The sequence below is a fragment of the Oryx dammah genome, unplaced genomic scaffold, assembly GCF_014754425.2.
Source record: "Oryx dammah isolate SB20612 unplaced genomic scaffold, SCBI_Odam_1.1 HiC_scaffold_5, whole genome shotgun sequence".
In the NCBI taxonomy this organism is placed as follows: Eukaryota; Metazoa; Chordata; class Mammalia; order Artiodactyla; family Bovidae; genus Oryx; species Oryx dammah.
The window spans coordinates 75,171,678-75,192,800 of record NW_024070189.1 but is presented as its reverse complement, the minus strand read 5'-3'; the positions used below and the strand labels follow the sequence as shown (position 1 = coordinate 75,192,800).

Here is a 21,123-nt window from a genome sequence, read left to right as displayed (position 1 = left end):
AGACTCATTGCAAGGTCTGTCTCAACTGAGACTTGAAACACTAGATCTGGGTTGGGGCAGCCACTGTGGAAAACAGCATGGCAGTTCCTCAAATAAATACAGAACCACCATATGACCCAGCCATTCCTCTCTGGGTATTTATCTGAAGAAAGTGAAAACATTAATTCAGAAAGACATAGGCACCACTGTGTTCACTGCAACATCATCTACAATAACCAATATATGGAAACAACCACATCCACCGACAGTCAAATGGATAAAGAAGGTATATATATATATATATATATATATATATGTGTGTGTGTGTGTGTGTGTATGTGTGTAATGGAATATTTGTTGTTTAGTTGCTAAGTAGTATCCTACTCTTTTGTGATCTCATGGACTGTAACTCACCAGGCTCCTCTGTCCATGGGATTTTCTCAGGCAAGAATACTGGAATGGGTTGCCATTTCCTTCTCCAGGGGATCTTTTTGACTCAGGGATCAAACCAGTGTCTCCTACATTGGCAGGTGGATTCTTGACCACTGAACCACCAGAGAAGCCTTATAATGGAATATACTCAGTCATAAGAGAATGAACTCTTGCTGTTTGTGACAACATGATGGATCCTGAGGGCATTATGCTCAGTGAAACAGGTCAAAGAAAGACAAATACTATATGATTTCACTTATATGTGGAATGTAAGAAATAAAACAAATGAACAAACAGAATAAAACTAAACTCGTAGATATAGGGAATGGAATGGGGTAGCCAGGCGGAGGAGGGTTGCAGGGGTGGACAAAATGGATAAAGGGGGTAGGGGGTCAAGAGGTACAAATGTCCATTTATAAAATAAACAAGTCATGGAGATATAATGTACAACATGGTGATTACAGTCAATAATATTGTAGTATGTGGTCTTCCTCGATGGCTCAGCAGTAAAGAATCTGCCTACAATGAAGAAAATTTGATTTTTTTAATTATTTTTTTTATTGAAGAATAATTGCTTTAAGAAGTTTGCTGTTTTCTGTCAAACCTCGACATGGATCAGCCATAGCTATACATATACCCTCTCCCTTTCGAAACTCCCTCCCAACTCCCTCCCCATCCCGTCCCTCCAGGTTGATACAGTGCCCCTGTTTGAGTTTCCCAAACCATATAGCAAATTCTCGAACCATACAGCAAATTCTCATTGGCTATCTATTTTACATATGGTAATGTAAGTTTCCATGTTGCTCTTTCCATATAGCTCACCCTCCCCTCCCATCTCCCCATGTCCATAAATCTGTTCTCGATGTCTGTTTCTCCATTTTTGCCCTGTAAATAAACTCAGTTTTGATTCCTGGGTTGGAAAGATCCCCTGGAGGAGGAAATGGCAACCTACTCCAGTATTCTTGCCTGAAGAATCCCATGGACAGAGAAGCCTGGTGGGCTCTAGTCCAAAGAGTCGAAAAGAGTCGGACACAACTGAGCAACTGAGCACATTGTAGTATATATTTGGAAGTTGCCGAGAACATAAATCTTCAAAGCTCTGATCACAAGAAAAAAAAATTGCAGGTGAATGTTTTTAAAAGCCATATACCACAATGCTCTTTTTTTTTTTTTCTTTTTTAAATTACATGGACCTGAGATACCCTAGGACTTCCCTCATAGCTCAGTTGGTAAAGAATCTGCCTGCAATGCAGGAGACCCCAGAGGTTCTCCAGAAGAAAGAAAGGAAAAAAAAAAAAAAAAGAAAAAGCACAACCACAGGCCAGAACCTGACAAGGAGAGCCAGGGCAGGGAAATCTCTGGACCATAGTGCAGGTCAAGCCTAAAATCGGGCAAGGTCATACCCATATGACAGTGCTCAGGAGAATTACGAGGTAACAGAGGTCAAAGGCCACAAACTCAACTGATAAACAGAATGTGTGGCTGACTCAGGTAATAAAGAAACAAGCAGCAGGGGCTTTGGCCAATGTGGTATCAACGCTGACCACCTGGCATTTCCATTTCAAAAACTAAAGAGTGTGTTTGTGTATAAGAAAATCAGGGATCATGTCTGGGCACGGGCTCCCATTATAATGTCCTGCCATTGGTTCTGGTGATCAAAAACGGAAGAGGTAAAAGGTCAGCCAGGAAAGGAAAGGTCAGGCACCCTCAGAGATGCAGGGGCCCGGGCCATAGCCCTCACAGTGAGAATTAAAGTACTGGCCATGGGAGTGCACGTACACAGGTGTGGGGACCATGGTGGCGTCTGGTGTGGAGCAACACTCTGTGAGCCAGGGGTTCCTAATGCTCATCTTGAGAAAGCAGTATCGTGAGAACACGGTGTAACAACTCGATGCAGTGAGGTCAGGGACAAGGTCCCACAGTGCAGCGCCCACACACCTGCTCAGAGAAGAGCCTCCATGGGGAGCACAGCTGAGTCTGAGGCAAGGGAGCGCCTGATAGGAGGAAAAGAGCCAAAGGGGCAGGGCAGTTCTGAACAGGCTAAAGGAAAGGGGAAAAAACACACCTTTCCTATTCATTTATTCTTGAAAAAGGATATAGTTAATGCTCTTTATCCATTACAAGGTACAGTTGGGGTTACAAAAATAAAAAGCCATAGTTACTGGGAGCAAGTGGCTCATCATTTTAGGTTAACGAGAGGGAGAGATTGTTTGGCACCAGGGTTGACCAAGTCATAAACTTGGACTTGGTAACATGCTAGCTCACTAAGCACTGTGTTGGAAGGCTAGACAGACAGTAGATCGAAGGGGAAAGATGTGCAGTCGACGCTCTCAAAAGCAACCTATAGAGGCTAATTAAATTATCATCATCATCAGACTTGTGACAATGATACTTTGTCTGAATAAAGTGGAGTAACATATTTAAGATTCTCAAGGAAAGAAAATGTGAGCCAAGTAGATTATACCCAGCAAAACTGACCTTTAATACAAAGGTCATGATTTTATCAAGAAATTAGGAGCAAAAAAGAAATTACAGAATACTATTCCCATGAGCCTTACCTAAGGAATCCACTAGAGAAACAGCTTCAATCAAAATTTGTAGAGGTAGTGATATGAGGATTGATGATAAGCATGACATATATAGTTACCTGTAGACATATGACTGAATGAGTACTGAAAGGGATCTATTATAGTATATAATGGCTATATTATCTGACAGTGTAGATATAGTACAACCGTTTATAAAATTAGGGAAGAATGAGTAAGGACATGCCAAATAAATTACTTTTACTGTTTTCATTAATCATAGCTGATTATTTGGAGACTGATATATGTGTAATACAGGATAATAAATGGGTAATTAAAAGATATTCTATCTCCCTTGGGACTAAAAAGCAAAGATTGTAAGTATTAAAGAAAGCAAATACAACTGCAACACAGAAAAGATTAAACAAAACCCCATAGTCTTGACTTTGAACTGGAAATATCAACATGAACTCACAAAATATTTCATCTTTATATGTGTATATATGTTTGTATGTAAATGCATATGTATTTTCTCAGCTCTGACCAATGAAAGAGCCTATAAACAATGACCATTCCAGTGAGTGAACATCCCTAGTGCCTGGGTTATGGTCCTAAAATACCATTCTCATTAAAAGAAACCAGAGACTCTTGAAGAAACAGTTGAATCCAAGTCTAGGCAAAAAATGTACAAGACAAGCCTGGATCTCCTTAACACTAGATATTATGGAAGCTAAGATCATGTCAGAAGGACTCAGGAGCCAAGTTGAAGAAGTTCCCACTTGTCAAAGATGGGACAATTTGAGCCTTATTAAGTATTTTTAATCCCATGATCATGGTAATTTTTAAAAACACCCTAATTGATCACCTCCTTAGAATGACAGGAAACCAATTAATTCTCAAGAACCGAATAAGTCAAAGGAAAAAATTGAGCATTTATCCTGTTTTTTTCCCCCTATGTAAGTTGCATACTGTGTAATCAAATAACAGATTGAAGGGATATCTATCTTTATAAAGTTATTCCAGCTAATAAAGTAAAGCAAAATGGTAGAATGAGAATATCACTATTTTGCAATCTCCAGAGAATTAATAGGTCAAGACATTAAGGATCAACAGCTTCTGAAGGCAAAAGAAGAGTGAAAAAATCAGATGTTGTGTGCCTTCCAGTGAAAGAATCCAACAGCACCTCTAATCAGAGCAAGAGAATCAAACCTGAATCTGATCAATCCTCTGGATCCAGACACAGGAAATAGAGGGCAAAGGCATAACCTGAAGTGTGCCAGGAGGGCACTTGTTAATAAGACTGTGGGAAGGACATCCCTTTTGGTCCAGTGGCTAAGACTCCACACTTCCAGTGTTGGGGGGGAGGTGCTTGGGCTCAATACCTGTTCAGGGAACTAGATCCCACATGCCACAGCTAAGAGCTCATATGCCTCAACTAAAGATCCTGCATGCCACATCAAAGATTGAAGATCCCATGTGCCACAAAACTAAGACCTGGTGCAGTCAAATAAAGAAAAATAAATGCTAAACAAAAACAAAAAATCTCTACACGTCAAATGGTCCAGATCCTTCAACAACAAAAACAATTCTTTTAAGTGAGGGAGGATGTTAAAGAAATCTATAGATTAAAAGAGACTTCTCTGTGGCACAGTGGTTAAGAGCCCGCCTGCCAATGCAGCGGACCTGCGTTTGACCCCTGGTCTAGGAAGACCCCACATGCCTTGGAGAAACTAACCCCATGCTCCACAAATACTGAGCTTGTGCTCTAGAGCCTGAGAGCCGGAACTCCTGAAGGCCACACACCCTAGAACCTGTGCTCTGGAACAAGAGAATCCGCAGCAACGAGAAGCCCATGCACCACAACTAGAGAGCAGCCCCTGCTCACTGCAACTAGAGAAAAGACCAGCACAAACAAAAGTAAATAAGACACTTAAAAGACACACATTTTAAAAAATAGCCAAGACTAAACTGCAGTGTATCAGGCTGCTCACTTGGGTGATAAAACCATAAAGAGATGCAAGGAAGTGATTACTGTAAAGGTTAGGATGGCATTTACTTTTGGAGGGATGAACGCAAATGTGATTAGGGAGGGTATTTAAAGGCACTTTTGGGGAAGTTGGCAAAGTTCTATTTCTTAATCTGAGTAACAGATGTATGAGTATCTTATAATAATTTATTAAGGTGTTAATTTGTTACATGAGTTTTCTTTTTTTGTTATTTGTGTTTTATTTTACAATAAAAAGGTTTTAAAAGTATTAAGAAAATCTAACGTTTCCCCCATATCATATAAAAAAAAAAGCTCAAAATAGTGGAAACCATAAAACTCCTAGAAGGAAACATAGGTAGTCTTTGACATAAATTGTAGCAATATTTTTTTGTATCTATTTCCTATGGCAAAGGAAACAAAATAAAAAAAATAAACAAGTGGGGTCTAATTAAACTTAGAAGTTTTAACATAAAGGAAACCATCTACAAAACTAAAAGACAGCCTACTGAATGAGAGAAAGTATTTGCAAATGATGTGACCTATATAACAGGTTAATATCCAAAATATGCAAACTGCTCATATAACTCAATATCAAAAAAACAACCCAATCAAAAAATGGGCAGATGATCTGAATAGACATTTATCCAGAAAAGACATACAGATGGCTGACAGGCACATGAAAAGATGCTCAGTGTCACTACTCATCAGAGAAATACAAATCAAAACCACAGTGAGATATCACCTCACACCTGTCAGAATGGTTATCACCAAAAAGACCACAAATACCAAATCTTGGCAAGCATGTGGAGGAAAAGGAAACCCTTATGCCCTGTTAGGGGAATGCAAGTTGGTGCAGCCACTATGGAAACCAGCATGGGGCTTCCTCAAAACTCTAAAAATAGAGCTACCATGTGAGGCAAGGCTTCCCAGGTGACATCAGTGAGAACGGTCTGCCAGTGCAGGAAACCTAGAGACCTGGGTTCCATCCCTGGAGCAGAAAGATCCCCTGGAGGAGGGAATGGCAACCCATTCCAGTATTCTTGCCTGAAGAATCCCATGGACATGGAAGCAACCTCAGTGCTCACGGACAGACCAGTGGATGAAGAACTGATGTGTATTAAATACACATAGAATATTACTCAGTCGTAAAAAAATTTTTTTTACCATTTTAACAGTGTGGACGGAACTATTATGCTTAGTAAGACAAGTCAGACAAAGAAAGATAAATATTGCATTTATTGCTTATACGTGGAATCTGATAACACAAATGAATGAGTATAACAAAGCAGAAACAAACTCAGATACATAGACAGAACAAACTAGTGACTGCAGTTACCACCGAGGAGAGGGAAGAGAGAAGGGGAAAGATGAAGGAAAGGGTATTAAGAAGTACAGACTCGTATATATTAGTAAATAGTGATATAATATAGTAAATAATATATACTATTACAAATAAATATAGCATAGGGAATATAACAAATATTTTATAATAACTTTAAATGGAATATTGAATCTCTATGTTGTATTAATATTATAAATCAACTATACTTCATTTAAAGAAAAAGCAAAAAAGTAACATTTTCTTTTTAAGTTAAAAAAAGAAAAAGAAAATCTAGACTTGTCAGCACAGTAAGAGCCAACTGGTAGAAAACCCAGCAAGATAACAGAGAAGCAGCCAATCAGCCTGGCGCCAGTGTCTTATGAAGGCCTTCTGTCTCAATGAACTGCTTATGGTGACATTAAATGATTTCTTTTTGTTCTTTTTTTTTTTTTTTAAGTCCTGCCACATAACATGTGGCAGGTTTAATTCCTAGACAAGGGATCCAACCTGTGCCCCCTGTAGTGGAAGCTCACAGTCTTAACCATTGGGCCACCAGGGAAGTCCCTGATTTCATCTATACTGTTATAATGAAAACTTGCCTTCTAACACTTCAAATCATATTTTAAAGCATAAAGCAAATAGTGTACTCCAAAATATCTCAAAGGTGCTCTCAATTCAAAACGACCTCTCGGATGCCTAACTGGAATTGCAAATACCTGTTGGGTGTTGATTTCTCACAGACGTAAGATTAATCACTTGACTCAAACTTGTAGCATTCAGCATACCAACATAGGGCAGCTTTGAGTTCCCAGAATTAGACAAGAACCTTACATCTCTTACGCCCCTACTCAGCTCTAGATGCAAATTAAAAAAAAAACAAATGAGAAAAGAAAATTTCCCCAAACATTAAACATCCAAAAGTTTGAGTGAAATGCCACACACAAGATATTATTACAGCTTCGGCAAGTGAGTTCAGGACTAAGAGAAAAGACACAGGCTCCCCAGGTCTGCACTGAACTCCGCAGACAGGACCTGGAGCAGCAGGTGCATTGGACCCCTGGATCAGAGTCACCGAACAAGAAGCATACTTAGCCCTGCATCTGCTGAGACCAACTCCCCGGCTGCCAAGTGTTCTGCAAGGTGCAGTCTCTGCACAATGACCGTCAAGAAGTTTTCCTAGGACTTTCCTGATGACACAGTGGATAAGAATCCACCTGCCAATGCAGGGGACACAAGTTCAATCTCTAGTCTGGGAAGATTCTGCATGCCTCGGAGCCCGGGCTCCTCAACAAGAGAAGTCACGGCAGTGAGAAGCCTGTGTACAGCAACAAAGAGTAGCCTACAGGCGCTGCAACTAGAGAAAGCCTTTGAAAGCAACAAAAGACTCAGCACAACCAAAAATAAACAAAAAAATTAATTTAAAAAGAGTTTTCCCAGATTTTACTGAATTTGCCTCACACTGTGATTCTACAACCTGAGCACAAATTTCCCATCTCAGACTGGTACTCTTCTGTACAAGCCAATAATGAATCACACATTCCTCTGGGTTATGAAAATTGTCCAACTTCTTCCCAATAAAAAAAAAGGAGATAAATGTTATTTTCTACTTGGGAAGTGCAGCACCATTGATCTTGAACTTCCACATCCTTACTCTGAAATACATTGGTGAATTACATCTGAAATAAACATAGGACTTTAGTATCCTCTGCAATGGCAAGGGTCTGTGAATGACAGACCCTAAATGCCTGGACAGGGCCCGCAGACTCAGTCTTCACCTGCACCTCACTGAGGAGATGGAGGTGGCTTGTTGAAGGTCACTAGGTGAGTCAGTATCAGTCGAGCACACTCTCAAGTTTCATCTTTCTACTACTGAAAACACCACAATGTCAATTCTATCTCAATCTTAAAATGTAAAGAATAAAATGGGACATAAACTGTGATGTAGGCTCTGGCTGGAAGAGTCTAGAGCAGTTTTATTGAGGGGTAATATCCTGCAGCCGTTCAGAGCACGAGGATAGGATGAAGCTGAGGGTGTGACTCCCTGCTCAGCCACGCATCTGTGGCAGGTCATTTAACCTCCCAGAGCCTCAGTGCAGATTAATAACAATACCTTTCTCATAGATCTGTTAGGAAGATGAATTTAACAATGTGTATAAAGCATTTAGCACAGTGCCCACCCCATTGTAAGTACTCAAAAAGTACCATTGTTGGATTGGGGTTGTAAACACTTCTATAAACATACAGAACTCTCTATTTGATGAACATCTGCTGGGTTTCAATGCAGCCTACTGTCTCCAAAGTAAGTGGTGCTATTTTTATAAACCCGCAACATTAAAAAGTCATTACTAACAGTGCTTAAATATATATGTGTGATTAATACCATCCACATCTCTGCTTTTTTTTTTTTCCCCAACTACTCATCCTGGGTGGATAATTTTAATTCTAATAAAACCATGGATTATTATTATCAGTAATAGTGATGGCTTAGCTAGAGAGCTTCTAGAGCTTGGGAGCCTAGGGCTGGTGCAGATATTATTTGTCTGCCCAATAATCATGCCTCTCTCCCTTGTTCCCATTAGTACTGCCAACTCCCACAGTAGAAATGTTCCCCTTACTATCCACTACTTACTTTCACAGTTTCCCTGGCAGCTGTGACTCAGTTCTGGCCAGTGAGGCTTGAGGAGGCTTCAGGAAAGATTTATCCTCTGATGAAAAGAGATGGGGACTTCCCTGGTGGTCCAGTGGTTAAAACTCCACACTTCCAATGCAGGCACTTCGGGTTTGATCCCTGGTCAGGATGGCTTAAGTGGTAAAGAATCCACCTGCAATGCAGGAGACACAGAAGACATGAGTTTGATCCCCAGGTCAGGAGGAAGACATGTCTTCCCCTGGAGGAAGACATGACGACCCACTCCAGTATTCTTGCCTGAAAAATCCCATAGATGGATGAGCCTGGAAGGCTGCAGTCCATAGGGCTGCCAAGAGTTCTACACAATTGAGCACATACACACAAAAAACACACACACACAGGGTGGATCCCACATGCTATGCAGCATGGCCCAGCCTGGCCCCCAAATAGAAAGAAATAACTAAGTAGAAAGAAAAAAAACAGACACTACAGGAGAACAGATTTATCGCTGCCCTCTCTGTGCCCATCCCTCTCCCCATATTCACCAGCTCCTCCCGCCTTTGAATGAGTTTAGAGACACTTGTGATATCCATCACAGAAGAAGCTATTTTCTGTCTAGGAGGTCACAGGTCTGCAGTTTAAAAAAACATAACATACTAAGAATGGGAGAAGAGAAGGATGGATGGAACCTGGTTCCTGATGATACTGCTTGAGACACTGAGTCAACTCTGGGTTGGTACCTGTCACATCAGATAATTGAATGTCTTTACTGCTCAAACCACTGTTAGCTGGGCACTGTCTTACCTGCAGCCTAAAGCATTCTAATTACGGGCTGAATTGTGCCCCACCCCCAGCCCATCCTAATTGGTATGGGATAAATTGTGCCCCCTGTGGTCTGTCTCTGTCTCAGCCTCCTCCATCTGCCCCTTTTCCCAAATTGTGAGGCTGGAAAACCCCCGATGTGCTGGAGTCAAGGGCAGCAAACCTGGGGGATGGCTGCCTAGAGAGGAAGGCTGAAGCAAGGCTCAGATCACCCATACTTGCATCCATACTTGTAGATCCCTGGTCAGAGGAAAAAATCGTGGTTCCACTAAAACTAGAGAGATTTATACTTTCATATATTGAATTTCTCACCCCCACTACCTCAAAATGGGACTATACTTGGAGTTACGGCCTTTAAAAAGCTTAATTCAAGTGTACTGAGGCTTCTCGGGTGGCCCTAATGCAATCTGACTGCTGTACTTATAAGAAGAAGAGATTTGGACACACAGACATGAGGGGCACATTTACAAAGAAGCCTGAGAGTTGCCAGCAGCTCTGGACTGCAGCAATATAAGGAAGTTTCTCAAGGCTGAAGGATTGAAAAATACATGATGAAAATAGATCTATACTAAAGAATGAAGAGCCTCAAATAAGCAGATAAATATAAAAACCTTTACCCCATGTTTTAATTTCTTCAAAAGATCATTGTTTGAAGTGAAAACTAATAACCATGATTTCTGAGGATTATATCTGTAGATATAAACCATATGATAATAACAAAAAAGCTATTATTGGAATACCTTCCTCCCCCCCTTTTTTTTGACCATGCTGTATGACTTATATGTAGATGTAAACCATATAATAATTATTTGTAATATCCTCTCCCTTTTGGGGGGGCCATTCTGTACAACTTTCAGGACCTTAGCTCCTCAATCAAGGGTTGAACCCAGGCCACTGCAGTGAAAGTGCCCTGTCCTAATCACTAGACTGCCAGGCAATTCTCTGTAATAACCTTTACAAAAGAGGTTGCTATAGATAAGACTTCTGCCCCCTCCCCCCCAAATTCATATAGTGAAGCCCTAACCCCAGGGTGAGAGAGGGCCTTTTAAAAAGTAATAAAGTAATAAAGGTTAAATGAGGTCAAAAGGGTAGGACTCTAATCCAATATGAATGCTGTCCTTATAAAGAGAAAGAGCCCACAGCTGCATGCACACTGAGGAAAGATCATGTAAAGAAACAAGAAGGTGATCACCTTCAAACCTAGGAGAGAAGCCTCAGGAGAAATCATACCTGTCAACAACTTGATCTTGGTTTTCCAGCCTCTGGAACTGTGAGAAATAAATTCCTGTTAAGCCACTCTGCTGCTGCTGCTGCTAAGTCACACCCAGTCTACGGTATATTGCTATGATAGCCCCAGCAAACTGTTACAGGGATCTAATATACTATTTATTATCATGAATATACAAAATACTAGGGCAACCACAAAAGGGAACAGAACTTACAAAAGACTGATCGAAGGGTAAACTTTCAGGTGGACATGTTATAAGAAACTCAGAGCCTAGGTATGCACCAGGAAGACCATAGTGATTCACTCTCTGCCCTGTGGTCTGTCTCTGCAAGTCACTGCCCAACCTCCTCCATCTGTCCCTTTTCCCAAATTGTGAGGCCAGAAAGCCCCTGGTGTGCTAGACGTGGGGGCAGCAAACCCAGAGGATGACTGGCTAGAGAGGAAGCCTCAGGCAAGACTCAAATCATCCATACTTGTGGGTCCCAAGTCAGTTTTAAACCCAAAGGAAAAAATCGTGGTTCTATGAAAATTAGAATTATGTATCATTAGTAGTGGGCTTCCCTGGTGGCTCAGTGGTAACGAATCTGCCTACCAGTGCAGGAGATGTGGGTTTGATCCCTGGGTTGGGAAGATCCCCTCGAGAAGGAAATGGTAAGCCACTCCAGTATTCTTGCCTGGAAAAGCCCCTGGGCAGAGGAGCCTGGCCGGCTACAGTCCACGGAGGTCACAAAGTGTCAGATACAACTGAGCAAATAAACAACGATCATCAGTAGTAGACCATTATTATTCAGTTTTCAAGGCTGCTATTAGAATGATAAATTAAAAACTGACCAGAATTTAGAAATAGGGAAGAAAGTCTCAAGTACTGACACAACTCAAAATGCAAAATAAAGCAAAAGGATGAGGAGGAAGAAGAAAAAGAAAAGGAAGTGGAGGAGGGGAGAGGGAGGAGGAAGTTAGAGCAAGCAAGACCATTACAAAGAAAATTGTTCTCCATTTTCTACTGCTCATCAATTACAACATGAGAAGGGCACCTTCAGAACAGGATAGAGTCCTGGAAGTGCCAGGACCTCTGGACTCAGGGAAGAGAAAACAGGCCACTTGGCCACTCAAGAGTCTTAAGGCTGGGGCTCCTCCCAACAAGTCCGACTCACCCATGTCAGTGATCAAAGAGACACGAGGTACCAAGTCAGCAGTACACTAAAAGATGAGGTCAGCACTGCCAGTGATCCGAAATCGAGATAGTGAACAAGTGTGCACTGAGCTGACTCCCTGGTGTCCCTGCTTCATGGCTTTCAATTCCTGAATCTATCTGCGGGACACCACAAGTGGTTTTGGTTGTTATTTTTTGTTCCTGACCCGGCTGTTAGTCAACATTTTTTAACCCAGTGAGGATCTACTTGTATAAACTTCATTATTTCTTAGGATGGGTACACAGGTGTTCATGTGGGGTATGCTCCTGTCAATCATCTTTAAACTCTGAAGCTACTCTATTACTTTCAAGAGATTTCCACTTTCCACTGCCAAAAAAAACACAGAACACCTACAGATACCTGCTGAATGAATTATCTTTAGAGACCAAGACATTAAAACTGTTCTCCCAGGCTGCTGCTGCTAAGTCACTTCAGTTGTGGCCGACTCTGTGAGACCCCATAGACGGCAGCCCACCAGGCTAGGGGTTTTCAATTGGCTGGCTATCAGTCCCTGGGGATGGGGTGGGAGGGCTGTGAGGTTTGTTAAGAATGCAGATTCCTAGGCCCCACTTTGTGATAACATAGTAGGTAGGGCCCAGGAATCTGCACCTTTTGGATCAGGCTTCCTAGATGATTCTAATTTGCAGTCATGTTGGGAGCTATGGCCCCAGATGAACCCTAAAACAGAGCAACATGTTAGACAAATTCAAAGTTTCATTTGAGAGATCACCTCTGTGGCTGCTTAGATAGTCGCATCCTCAAATCAGCCCACTCAGGGCAGACAGGCAGGGACCCAGGAAGTTCCTTATCGACACAGAGTCTCTCACCTTAACAAAAAGAGCAGCTGCTTTTTCAAGAACCTTCATGTGTTCCAGGCCATAAAAAGCAAAGGAGGAAAACAGCTACACAGAGGCCATTGCTGAATGCCAGGAGAGGTCTGAGTTCACCACCTGTCCCAGGTATATTCGGTGAGTCACCAGGGGCTTATCTCTGCACTAAGGCAGACAGATTTCCATCACTGAGTCTAGACTGCTCTACCCTTCCAGGGCGGGGATAGTATTGAATCAAACACCAGCCATTTCCCAGAAAACTACTTCATCATTTTAAAGAGAGGAGAAGGGGGAGGAGAAAAGGAGTTTTTTCCTGATCACAGAGGGATGGAATCAGGTATTAGATTTATTTCTTAAAGGTCTGAGTCACCAAAGCTTGCTCTGAACTTTGCAATCTCTGGCCAACACTGTACTGGTGCTTTTTCTCAGAGGAAGGTAGTATTTCTATAGAATTCCCTTGTTCCCATCTATGTGTGTGTGTGAGAGAGCCTACACACAACTCAGGAAGCCAGAGATGGGAAAAGATGAGGACAGTGAGGGTTCCACAAGCAGACACACAACCTCTGTCTCTTTCACTTTGGTTGACAGTCATGTTCTTCGCTGTTGTTCAGCCACTCAGTCGTGTCTAGCTCTTTGCGACTCCATGAAGCACGCCAGGCTTCCCTGTCCCCTGTTTCCCAGAGTTTGCTCAGACTCGTGTCCATTGAGTTGATGATGCCACTTATAAGCCATGTTTTAAGGAACACTTTTTTTTTTTTGGCTGTATCACACAACATATGGGATCCAGTTCCCTGACCAGCGATCAAACCTATGCCCCCTTCCTTGGAAGTACAGAGTCTTAACCACTGAACCCCTAGGGAAGTCCCAGGGAACTCATTTATTGAAATAAAATAATACTCAGGAGTGGAGAAGGCTTGAACTAGGTGAATTTGGCTTAAAGGAATAAGAATCAGGCTTAAACAGGGTATTGGCCAGGTGGCTCCTTTCAAATGTTCACAGTGTCCTGTGTGCCCTGCAGAGTGCTGTGTTCCCGGAAGAGTTAGCTCCAAGGGACAGCCCTAGAGGTAGCATCCCTGCCTTCTACAGCTGAGAACTCTCACAACTTTCCCTGAGGACAGCCGAGGCAACTTTGAGACACCAAGGGCAGCAGAGACATCACTTCCTGTCTGGCTTGGAAAATCTGGTTTCATCCATTACCTGTTTCAAATAAGAGCCCCCCCAGGTGAAAGGGCAACCCATTGCTCACAAATGAACTGTAACAAATGTTTTAAAAATTTCCCTCATGTATAGGAAGGGTTACTGGATACCATGACTCTTCTCCTGCCCAGACACATAAGACCCAGGTGCCCTGCTCTGGTTCATTTCTCTTCAGCAGCAGCAAGACTTGCCTATATAATCACGTGGTCCTGCAGCTGGGGATCACTGTGTGTGTGCGTGCATGCTCAGTTGTGTCTGACTCTCTGGGCCTCTATGGACTGTAGCCCGCCAGGCTCCTTAGTCCATGGGACTTTCCGGGCAAGAATACTGGAATGGGTTGCCATTTCCTACTCCAGGGGATCTTCCCCACTCAGGGATCGAACCTAAGTCTCTTATCTCCTGCATTAGCATGTGGATTCTTTACCACTGTGCCACCTGGGAAGCCCAAGAATCAATGAAGCTGTGTTACATGCCTGTTCTTCTCTGGGCTTCTCTGGCATCATCAGAGGCAAAAAAGGAAAGTTCATGTTAAAAGCATATGTGGTACAAGTCACCACTCTTCCTCTCTGCTCCACTATGTATAAACACCATCATCTTGAAATTAGAGTAATTTGGCCAGTCCAACAAAGTTGACCACTTGCTTTGGCACACTGGATATAAAGAGAGGAATATCCTGCTTAACTAACACAACAATCTGGTAATAGAAATATATATCCCCACTTTTTAGATAAAGCAACAGGCTCAAAGCTTAAGTAGCTTATCCCAAGTTACACAGCCAGTAGTAGCCGAGATATGAACAGCTGATTCCATCAGTGTCCTGTGAACCAACCACTTTTTGACTAAACTAGAAATCATCTTAATTCCCAATGTTTAAGGAAATGATAACAAGTGGAAATTTGGATTTAATTCCATTCTCTGTTATTAAAGAAACAAACCCCAGTGTGTTTATAAGTTAGCTTGGGTTGCTCCAGGGAAGGCCCATTCCAGTGATCTCTCACCCATTTTTTTCTTTCTTTTTGGTGGGGACAATGGCTGCATGCCTACCCCTCAGTCACCTCGAGTGAAATATCTTCATGTTTGACCAGCAAGAGATCAATCACCCATCTTATTCTATGTGAAAAAGCACAATACAGAAATTCCTTTGTAGTCCAGTGGTTAGGACTCTGCACTTTGACTGCTGAGGGCTTGGGTTTGATCCCTGATCAGGCAATGGCACCCCACTCCAGTACTCTTGCCTGGAAAATCCCATGGATGGAGGAGCCTGGTGGGCTGCAGTCCATGGGGTCTCAAGGAGTCGGACACAACTGAGTGACTTCCCTTTCACTTTTCACTTTCATGCATTGGAGAAGGAAATGGCAACCCACTCCAGTGTTCTTGCCTGGAGAATCCCAGGGACGGGGGAGCCTGACGGGCTGCCATCTATAGGGTCGCCCAGAGTCGGACACGACTGAAGTGACTTAGCAGCAGCAGCAGCAGGCAATTAAGATCCCACAAGCCTTGCGGGCGGCCACAAAAAAAAAAAAAAAAAAAAACAATCCTGGGAAAACAAACTTAGTGATGTCCATCCAGCTTTGTAGTTGGCTTTGGTGGCTCAGCAGTAAAGAATCCATCTGCAATGAAGGAGATGCAGGTAGACAAGGGTTTGATCCCTGGGTCAGGAAGATCCCCTGGAGAAGGAAATAGCAACCCACTCCAGTATCCTTGCCTGGGAAATCCCATGGACAGAGGAGCTTGGAGTGCTACAGTCCACCGGATTGCAAAGAGTTGGATATGACTGAGTACACACACACACACACACACACACAAATACACAATGAATCTTTGCTACCTTGGTTCCGAACCATAAACACTGGTTTCCAGAGGAAAAGCAACTGCTCTCCGAAAGGATGAGTGGATGTTGTTTGATTATTGTGGAGCATGTGACACTTTAAAACAAGTTTCTCAGGTAATTTCCATGCTTCACATGCAAGACCAAGAAAACAAAACCTATGGACTCAGTTCAGTTTAGTTCAGTCACTCAGTCATGTCCGACTCTTTACAACCCCATGAATCGCAGCACACCAGGCTTCCCTGTCCATCACCAACTCCCGGAGTTCACTCAGACTCATGTCCATCGAGTCAGTGATGCCATCCAGCCATCTCATCCTCGGTCGTCCCCTTCTCCTCCTGCCCCCAATCCCTCCCAGCATCAGAGTCTTTTCCAATGAGTCAACTCTTTGCATGAGGTGGCCAAAGTACTGGCGTTTCAGCTTTAGCATCATTCCTTCCAAAGAAATCCCAGGGCTGATCTCCTTCAGAATGGACTGGTTGGGTCCCCTTGCAGTCCTAGGGACTCTCAAGAGTCTTCTCCAGCACCACAGTTCAAAAGCATCAATTCTTCGTCTCTCAGCTTTCTTCACAGTCCAACTTTCACATCCATACATGACCACTGGGAAAACCATAGCCTTGACTAGACGGACCTTTGTTAGCAAAGTAATGTCTCTGCTTTTGAATATGCTATCTAGGTTGGTCATAACTTTCCTTCCAAGGAGTAAGCGTCTTTTAATTTCATGGCTCAGGTTTATTTTAATTATGCCTCTGGTCATTTGAAATAGACATCAGAAGAAAGATGTTTATTTCAGCTTCTTATTATTGAGAAATAAAAAATATTTTGAAAGTGGTTCATCTACTGTGCTAAGGAAGTGCCTTTACTTTCCTTTGTGAAACTCAGAAGAATTGCGAACTCATCTTTGCACTATCAATTTACCTTCAGGGACCTGTTCAAATATTTTTGTGCTTGTCACCAGCCATCTTGGATCCCAGGCCTTGGTGGGAACATGGGAGGGTTGCACAGTGCCAATCACAGTAGGAGCTCAATAATACCTGCTGCCTGAATGAATGCAGCCCTGGCAAGCTGGATGGAGGGGATGCACCTCTCAACTTGTATAAGGGCCAATACTACTATCTAAGACTCATGGGCCAGATGGTCCCTAAGGTACCGCTCGCCTCTCATTCTAGAATCATCTACCCACTACTGGCAGCTCATTTCCTCCTCTTAAGGCCAAAATGCAGAATTCAAATTGACATTCACTGGTACTACTTAACCTCATTTACATTTTGCAGCAAGGTTCACTGATTCTTTTTCTTTTTACCCTTAATGACTCATCCATGTTTAGCTATTGGGAAGACCCACTGATGGACAGAAGTCTAGAAACTGCAATTGGCTCAGACCCCTAAGCCAAAGTTATCAAAACTAGAGGGGGCGGGGAGCAGGAAGTAAACTGTTTCTCACAGGGAGACATGAAGGTTGAGGTGTTAAAAGCTCCTTTTTGGTGTTTGCTGAGTTCTTACCATGTGCATTTGGCATTAAAGGCAGGATGTGGGCAGCCTGAGGCAAGTTGAGGTGATAAAAGTTTATCTGGCACCACATAGTGCCTTCTCTTACACTCTGCAGTGGAGCCGATTCTGTGTAATACCAAACTGAGGGAGGCTGTCCCGATTTATCCAGGTTGGCCCCCGTGTTAGTGTCCATGGTACTGGGGTTGCGCTAAGGCGCCTTCCACCTCCATGAGAAAACAGGTGGCCTTTATCTGTTATCACCCATCCTCCCCTGCCTCCAAGAGATCACCCCATGCTGAACCCCCTCAATTTGTACCAGGCAAAAAACAGAGGGGGTAGAGAATGGACTCTTCTGCAAGACGTGGAAGCAAAGCTAAATTCTGATTGAGGACAAATGAAATCTCCAAGAAGGAAATGTGTTCATTCCAAGGGGCTGATCCAAGCAGACGAGGATTAATTTAATCAACCAACTATGAGGTCTCTCGAGTGCCTCACACTAAGGCAGTCTCAGCTTCAAGGATCTGCTATTCGAAGTTCCCTAAGTCATAAACCACCCAGAAACTGCTCCTCCCCCAACATAAGATTTCCTAATGGGTACTGTTTAGATGCAATCATTTCTCTCCACACACCCTTTCCTCCAATTTCAACAGAATAAAGAATTGCAGAGAACAGGTCTCCTAAAATGCTGTTCCTGGCCCCTGCAGTGTGAGTACACATCCTCAGCTTCTGCCATTCCGTAGGGCTCCCAGAATAGCCTGTCCACAACACTCACTACACAGAGGAAGACTATATCCAGTAACATAGTAGAAACAGAAAACTGAGAGACAACAAAGATAAGTAGATTTTCTAGCTCACGCCACCCCTTTTCTCACTAGATTTAAACAGAACAAAAGGTACTAAGATTAAAGTCTCCTTAAAGAAAAAAAATGTAAGGGACGATCTGTGTAGAATAACTACATTTGGGGGGGAACCTTCTTATATTCAATATTTTATTGATCATTCTTAAATTAGCAGCTAATCTAGATGGATATAATGGCTTAGAAGGCTTATTTCTGTTAATGCAAAGACCTTAATACCAAACATTCAATGTCTAAGGTATCCATATTTTACAGGGAGGTAGATGGTAGTCCATTTTCCTATACTTTATTCAAATTACAGATATAAACTCAAAAGCCAAGCCAAGAAGTGGCAGAGCCAAGTAGTACAAATGGGGTAAACTGGTACTCACAAAAAATCTTCAAAAAAGCCAGCTGTGTCACCATAACTTGCTGACTTAACTCCCCACGACAGATCTAATTAGAAGGTGGCAATAAATCTCTCCAGGTGTTTAATTAAGTGTGATAATTATTTCTTTCCTTAAAGACTGATGGAATCATATGTTTACATTTCAAAGCATAATGTTTCCTTAGTTAAAACACTGTGGAAACACTTTTGTGAAACACAGGATTCAAACCAGGATAAAAATATCTGCTCTGATAAGCAGCACTTAAAGTGATTTATCAGCTCTAAGTTTCATATGCCAGGGCACAATGGCAACTTCAAGTCTGTTCTGTTCTGGTTATTTCCTTTAGCTATATAGTTTTGTTTTCCTTGCGCCTCAATGAATAATTTCTACTCTATATGCCATTTTCCTGCCAGAATCTCATAAATGAAGTCTTATCAAGACAGTGGGAAACCATTATGGGCATCTCTACTTTCACAGCAAGAACATGGCAAGAATAAACCGAGATACAGAAGAATTCAGAGACAGTTATAATTGGATGGGACCTCAGCAACCAGGGAATCATTTTACAGGTGGATTAGAGTACTGTCCTGCTATCAATTAAATATGTTTTTTAGGGCAGAACTACACTCTATATTGAAATAGTATTGACCTCCCCAATAAAAATTATGTACAGAAGGGTCGAATTATCAGTCTTAAGTAGCTCAAGGATTTCCGTTGTTTCATCATTGAGCACCCAACTATCTTCTTCCTCCCTTGCTTCTCTCAGGGTACTGCTCCTCCTAGCCAGTGCTGTGTTTTAGGAAGTCAGTTGGCTTTAGCAAAACGGTGTTACTGAATCAATGAAGATCTTTTGGCCCCTAAACCCTGTTGGTCAACCTGGTCTTGAACTTGCCTACCAGCCGCCCAGGTTCTGAAGGCGCCCAAGTGTTCTTGCATCAGGTGCTGAGCGCGCAAAGACACGAACTCGCGCGCACGCACACACGCACACACGCACACACGCACACACACACACACACACACTTTCTTCCTCAAAGGAAGTCTCCACCGAACGGTCTCAAGGCAAAACTCTAGTCCCTGCCCATTTTACAATGCAGGGTTGGATTACAATCTCAGGCCAGCATCTCGGTCTGCAATCTGGGACATTCTGATAACCCGGGCGGTCCTTTCGACAGCAGGAGCTGTGACCAGGAAGGCGTGACACGTAGCGGGACCCCCATCTGCAGAAGGAACAGTAAGCGGCTCAGGACAGGAGGGTGGAAGTTAAGGGGTCATCAGCTCGAGTCGGTAGGGGCTCCCAGCTGGAGGTCTCAGATTATCTCGGCGACACAGGAACTGGGTAAAACTCCGGGGAGTTTCCGGAGCTGTGCGCGCCTGCACACACACACACACACACACACACACGCTCAGACGCACGCACTCACACCCACTCACATTTACTTCAGAAACTCTCTGTGAGCTGAAAGCGTGCCCCCAGGAGCACCCCGCAGCCCAGTGGCCGGGGAAGTTCTGTTTGAGGATGTATGCGGGACCGGCGCGCCCGGGAGGCACTTACTCTGAAGAGGGGCCCGGTGGCGCGGGGACGCTAAGAGGCGAGCTGGGCGAGGTTACGGCGGGGAGCTGCCTAGCCTCTTGAACGATCGCGGGCTGCCGCGGACTCACCAGCAGAGCGCGGGCCAGAGACGGCGGGAGAAAAGGAGCCAGGGGCGGGAGAAAAGGAGCCAGGGGTGGGAGAAAAGGAGCCAGGGGTGGGGACAGGAGGAAGAGCTAAAGAGCCCGGGGCGGGGCGGGAGGAGGATTTAGGAGACTGGGGGCGGAGCCGACCGAGGAGGAGGAGCCGGATGCCGGGGGCGGAGCGTGCGCGGAGTGGTTAAGGGCAGGCGGGGAGGAGAACCTGGGACTCAGAGGTAGGGCCTGGCACTGCGGGTCAGGAGTGGCCAGGGCTCGGGGAAATGAGGAGGAGGGCTGGACAGCGGCTCAGGAGCTGGACTTGAGCTGCAAGGCAAGACCTTTGGGCTCAAGGAGCCAGGACCGGCTGGGGAGATAACGCAGGGAAGAAGTTACTTTTTGGGTCTCTCGGTTTCTTCAGCTATGAAAGTGAGATACCAGCCTCAAGTCTATAGAGTCTCTTAAGTGAGCTCATGCCAGGCACCTAACAAGTACGCATGTATTATCTATTATCTGTTGCCATTATCTTCGTTGTCGACATCATTTTCCGTAAAAGCCTCTAAATCCCGCCTGCCCCTTTTTTTTTTCTTTTCAGCCTTTACTGACCTCAAGTCTACCTGGCGATAGCTGATGCATAAGTGATTCCTAAGTTTCCATTCGCGAGGGATGCAAGAGTTAACTTTAAGAGTTAAAGGGTCGTTGGATCCCAGCAAGTCAGTCTGGTCTAAGCCATCTCTGCGGACTTCAATGACTGCCCGTACCCACAGAGTCT

At 43.5% G+C, this 21,123-nt stretch overlaps 1 protein-coding gene across 2 annotated transcripts in view; it reads right to left on the bottom strand.

Moving 5' to 3' along the window:
- Positions 1 to 20,400, bottom strand: part of TNFAIP8 (TNF alpha induced protein 8) — a 143,670-nt gene extending 123,270 nt beyond the window's left edge. Inside the window, exons 1-2 of one of the 2 annotated variants that reach the window (XM_040241693.1) lie at positions 20,239 to 20,400; positions 8,874 to 9,066 (exon numbers count right to left, since the gene is read on the bottom strand). In XM_040241693.1, coding sequence (XP_040097627.1) covers position 8,874 — 1 coding nt within the window. In that variant the 5' untranslated portion in view covers positions 8,875 to 9,066; positions 20,239 to 20,400. The remainder of the gene's footprint in view (positions 1 to 8,873; positions 9,067 to 20,238) is intronic. The other variant, XM_040241694.1, reaches the window with a different exon arrangement.
- Between the last annotated feature and the right edge of the window lie 723 nt (positions 20,401 to 21,123).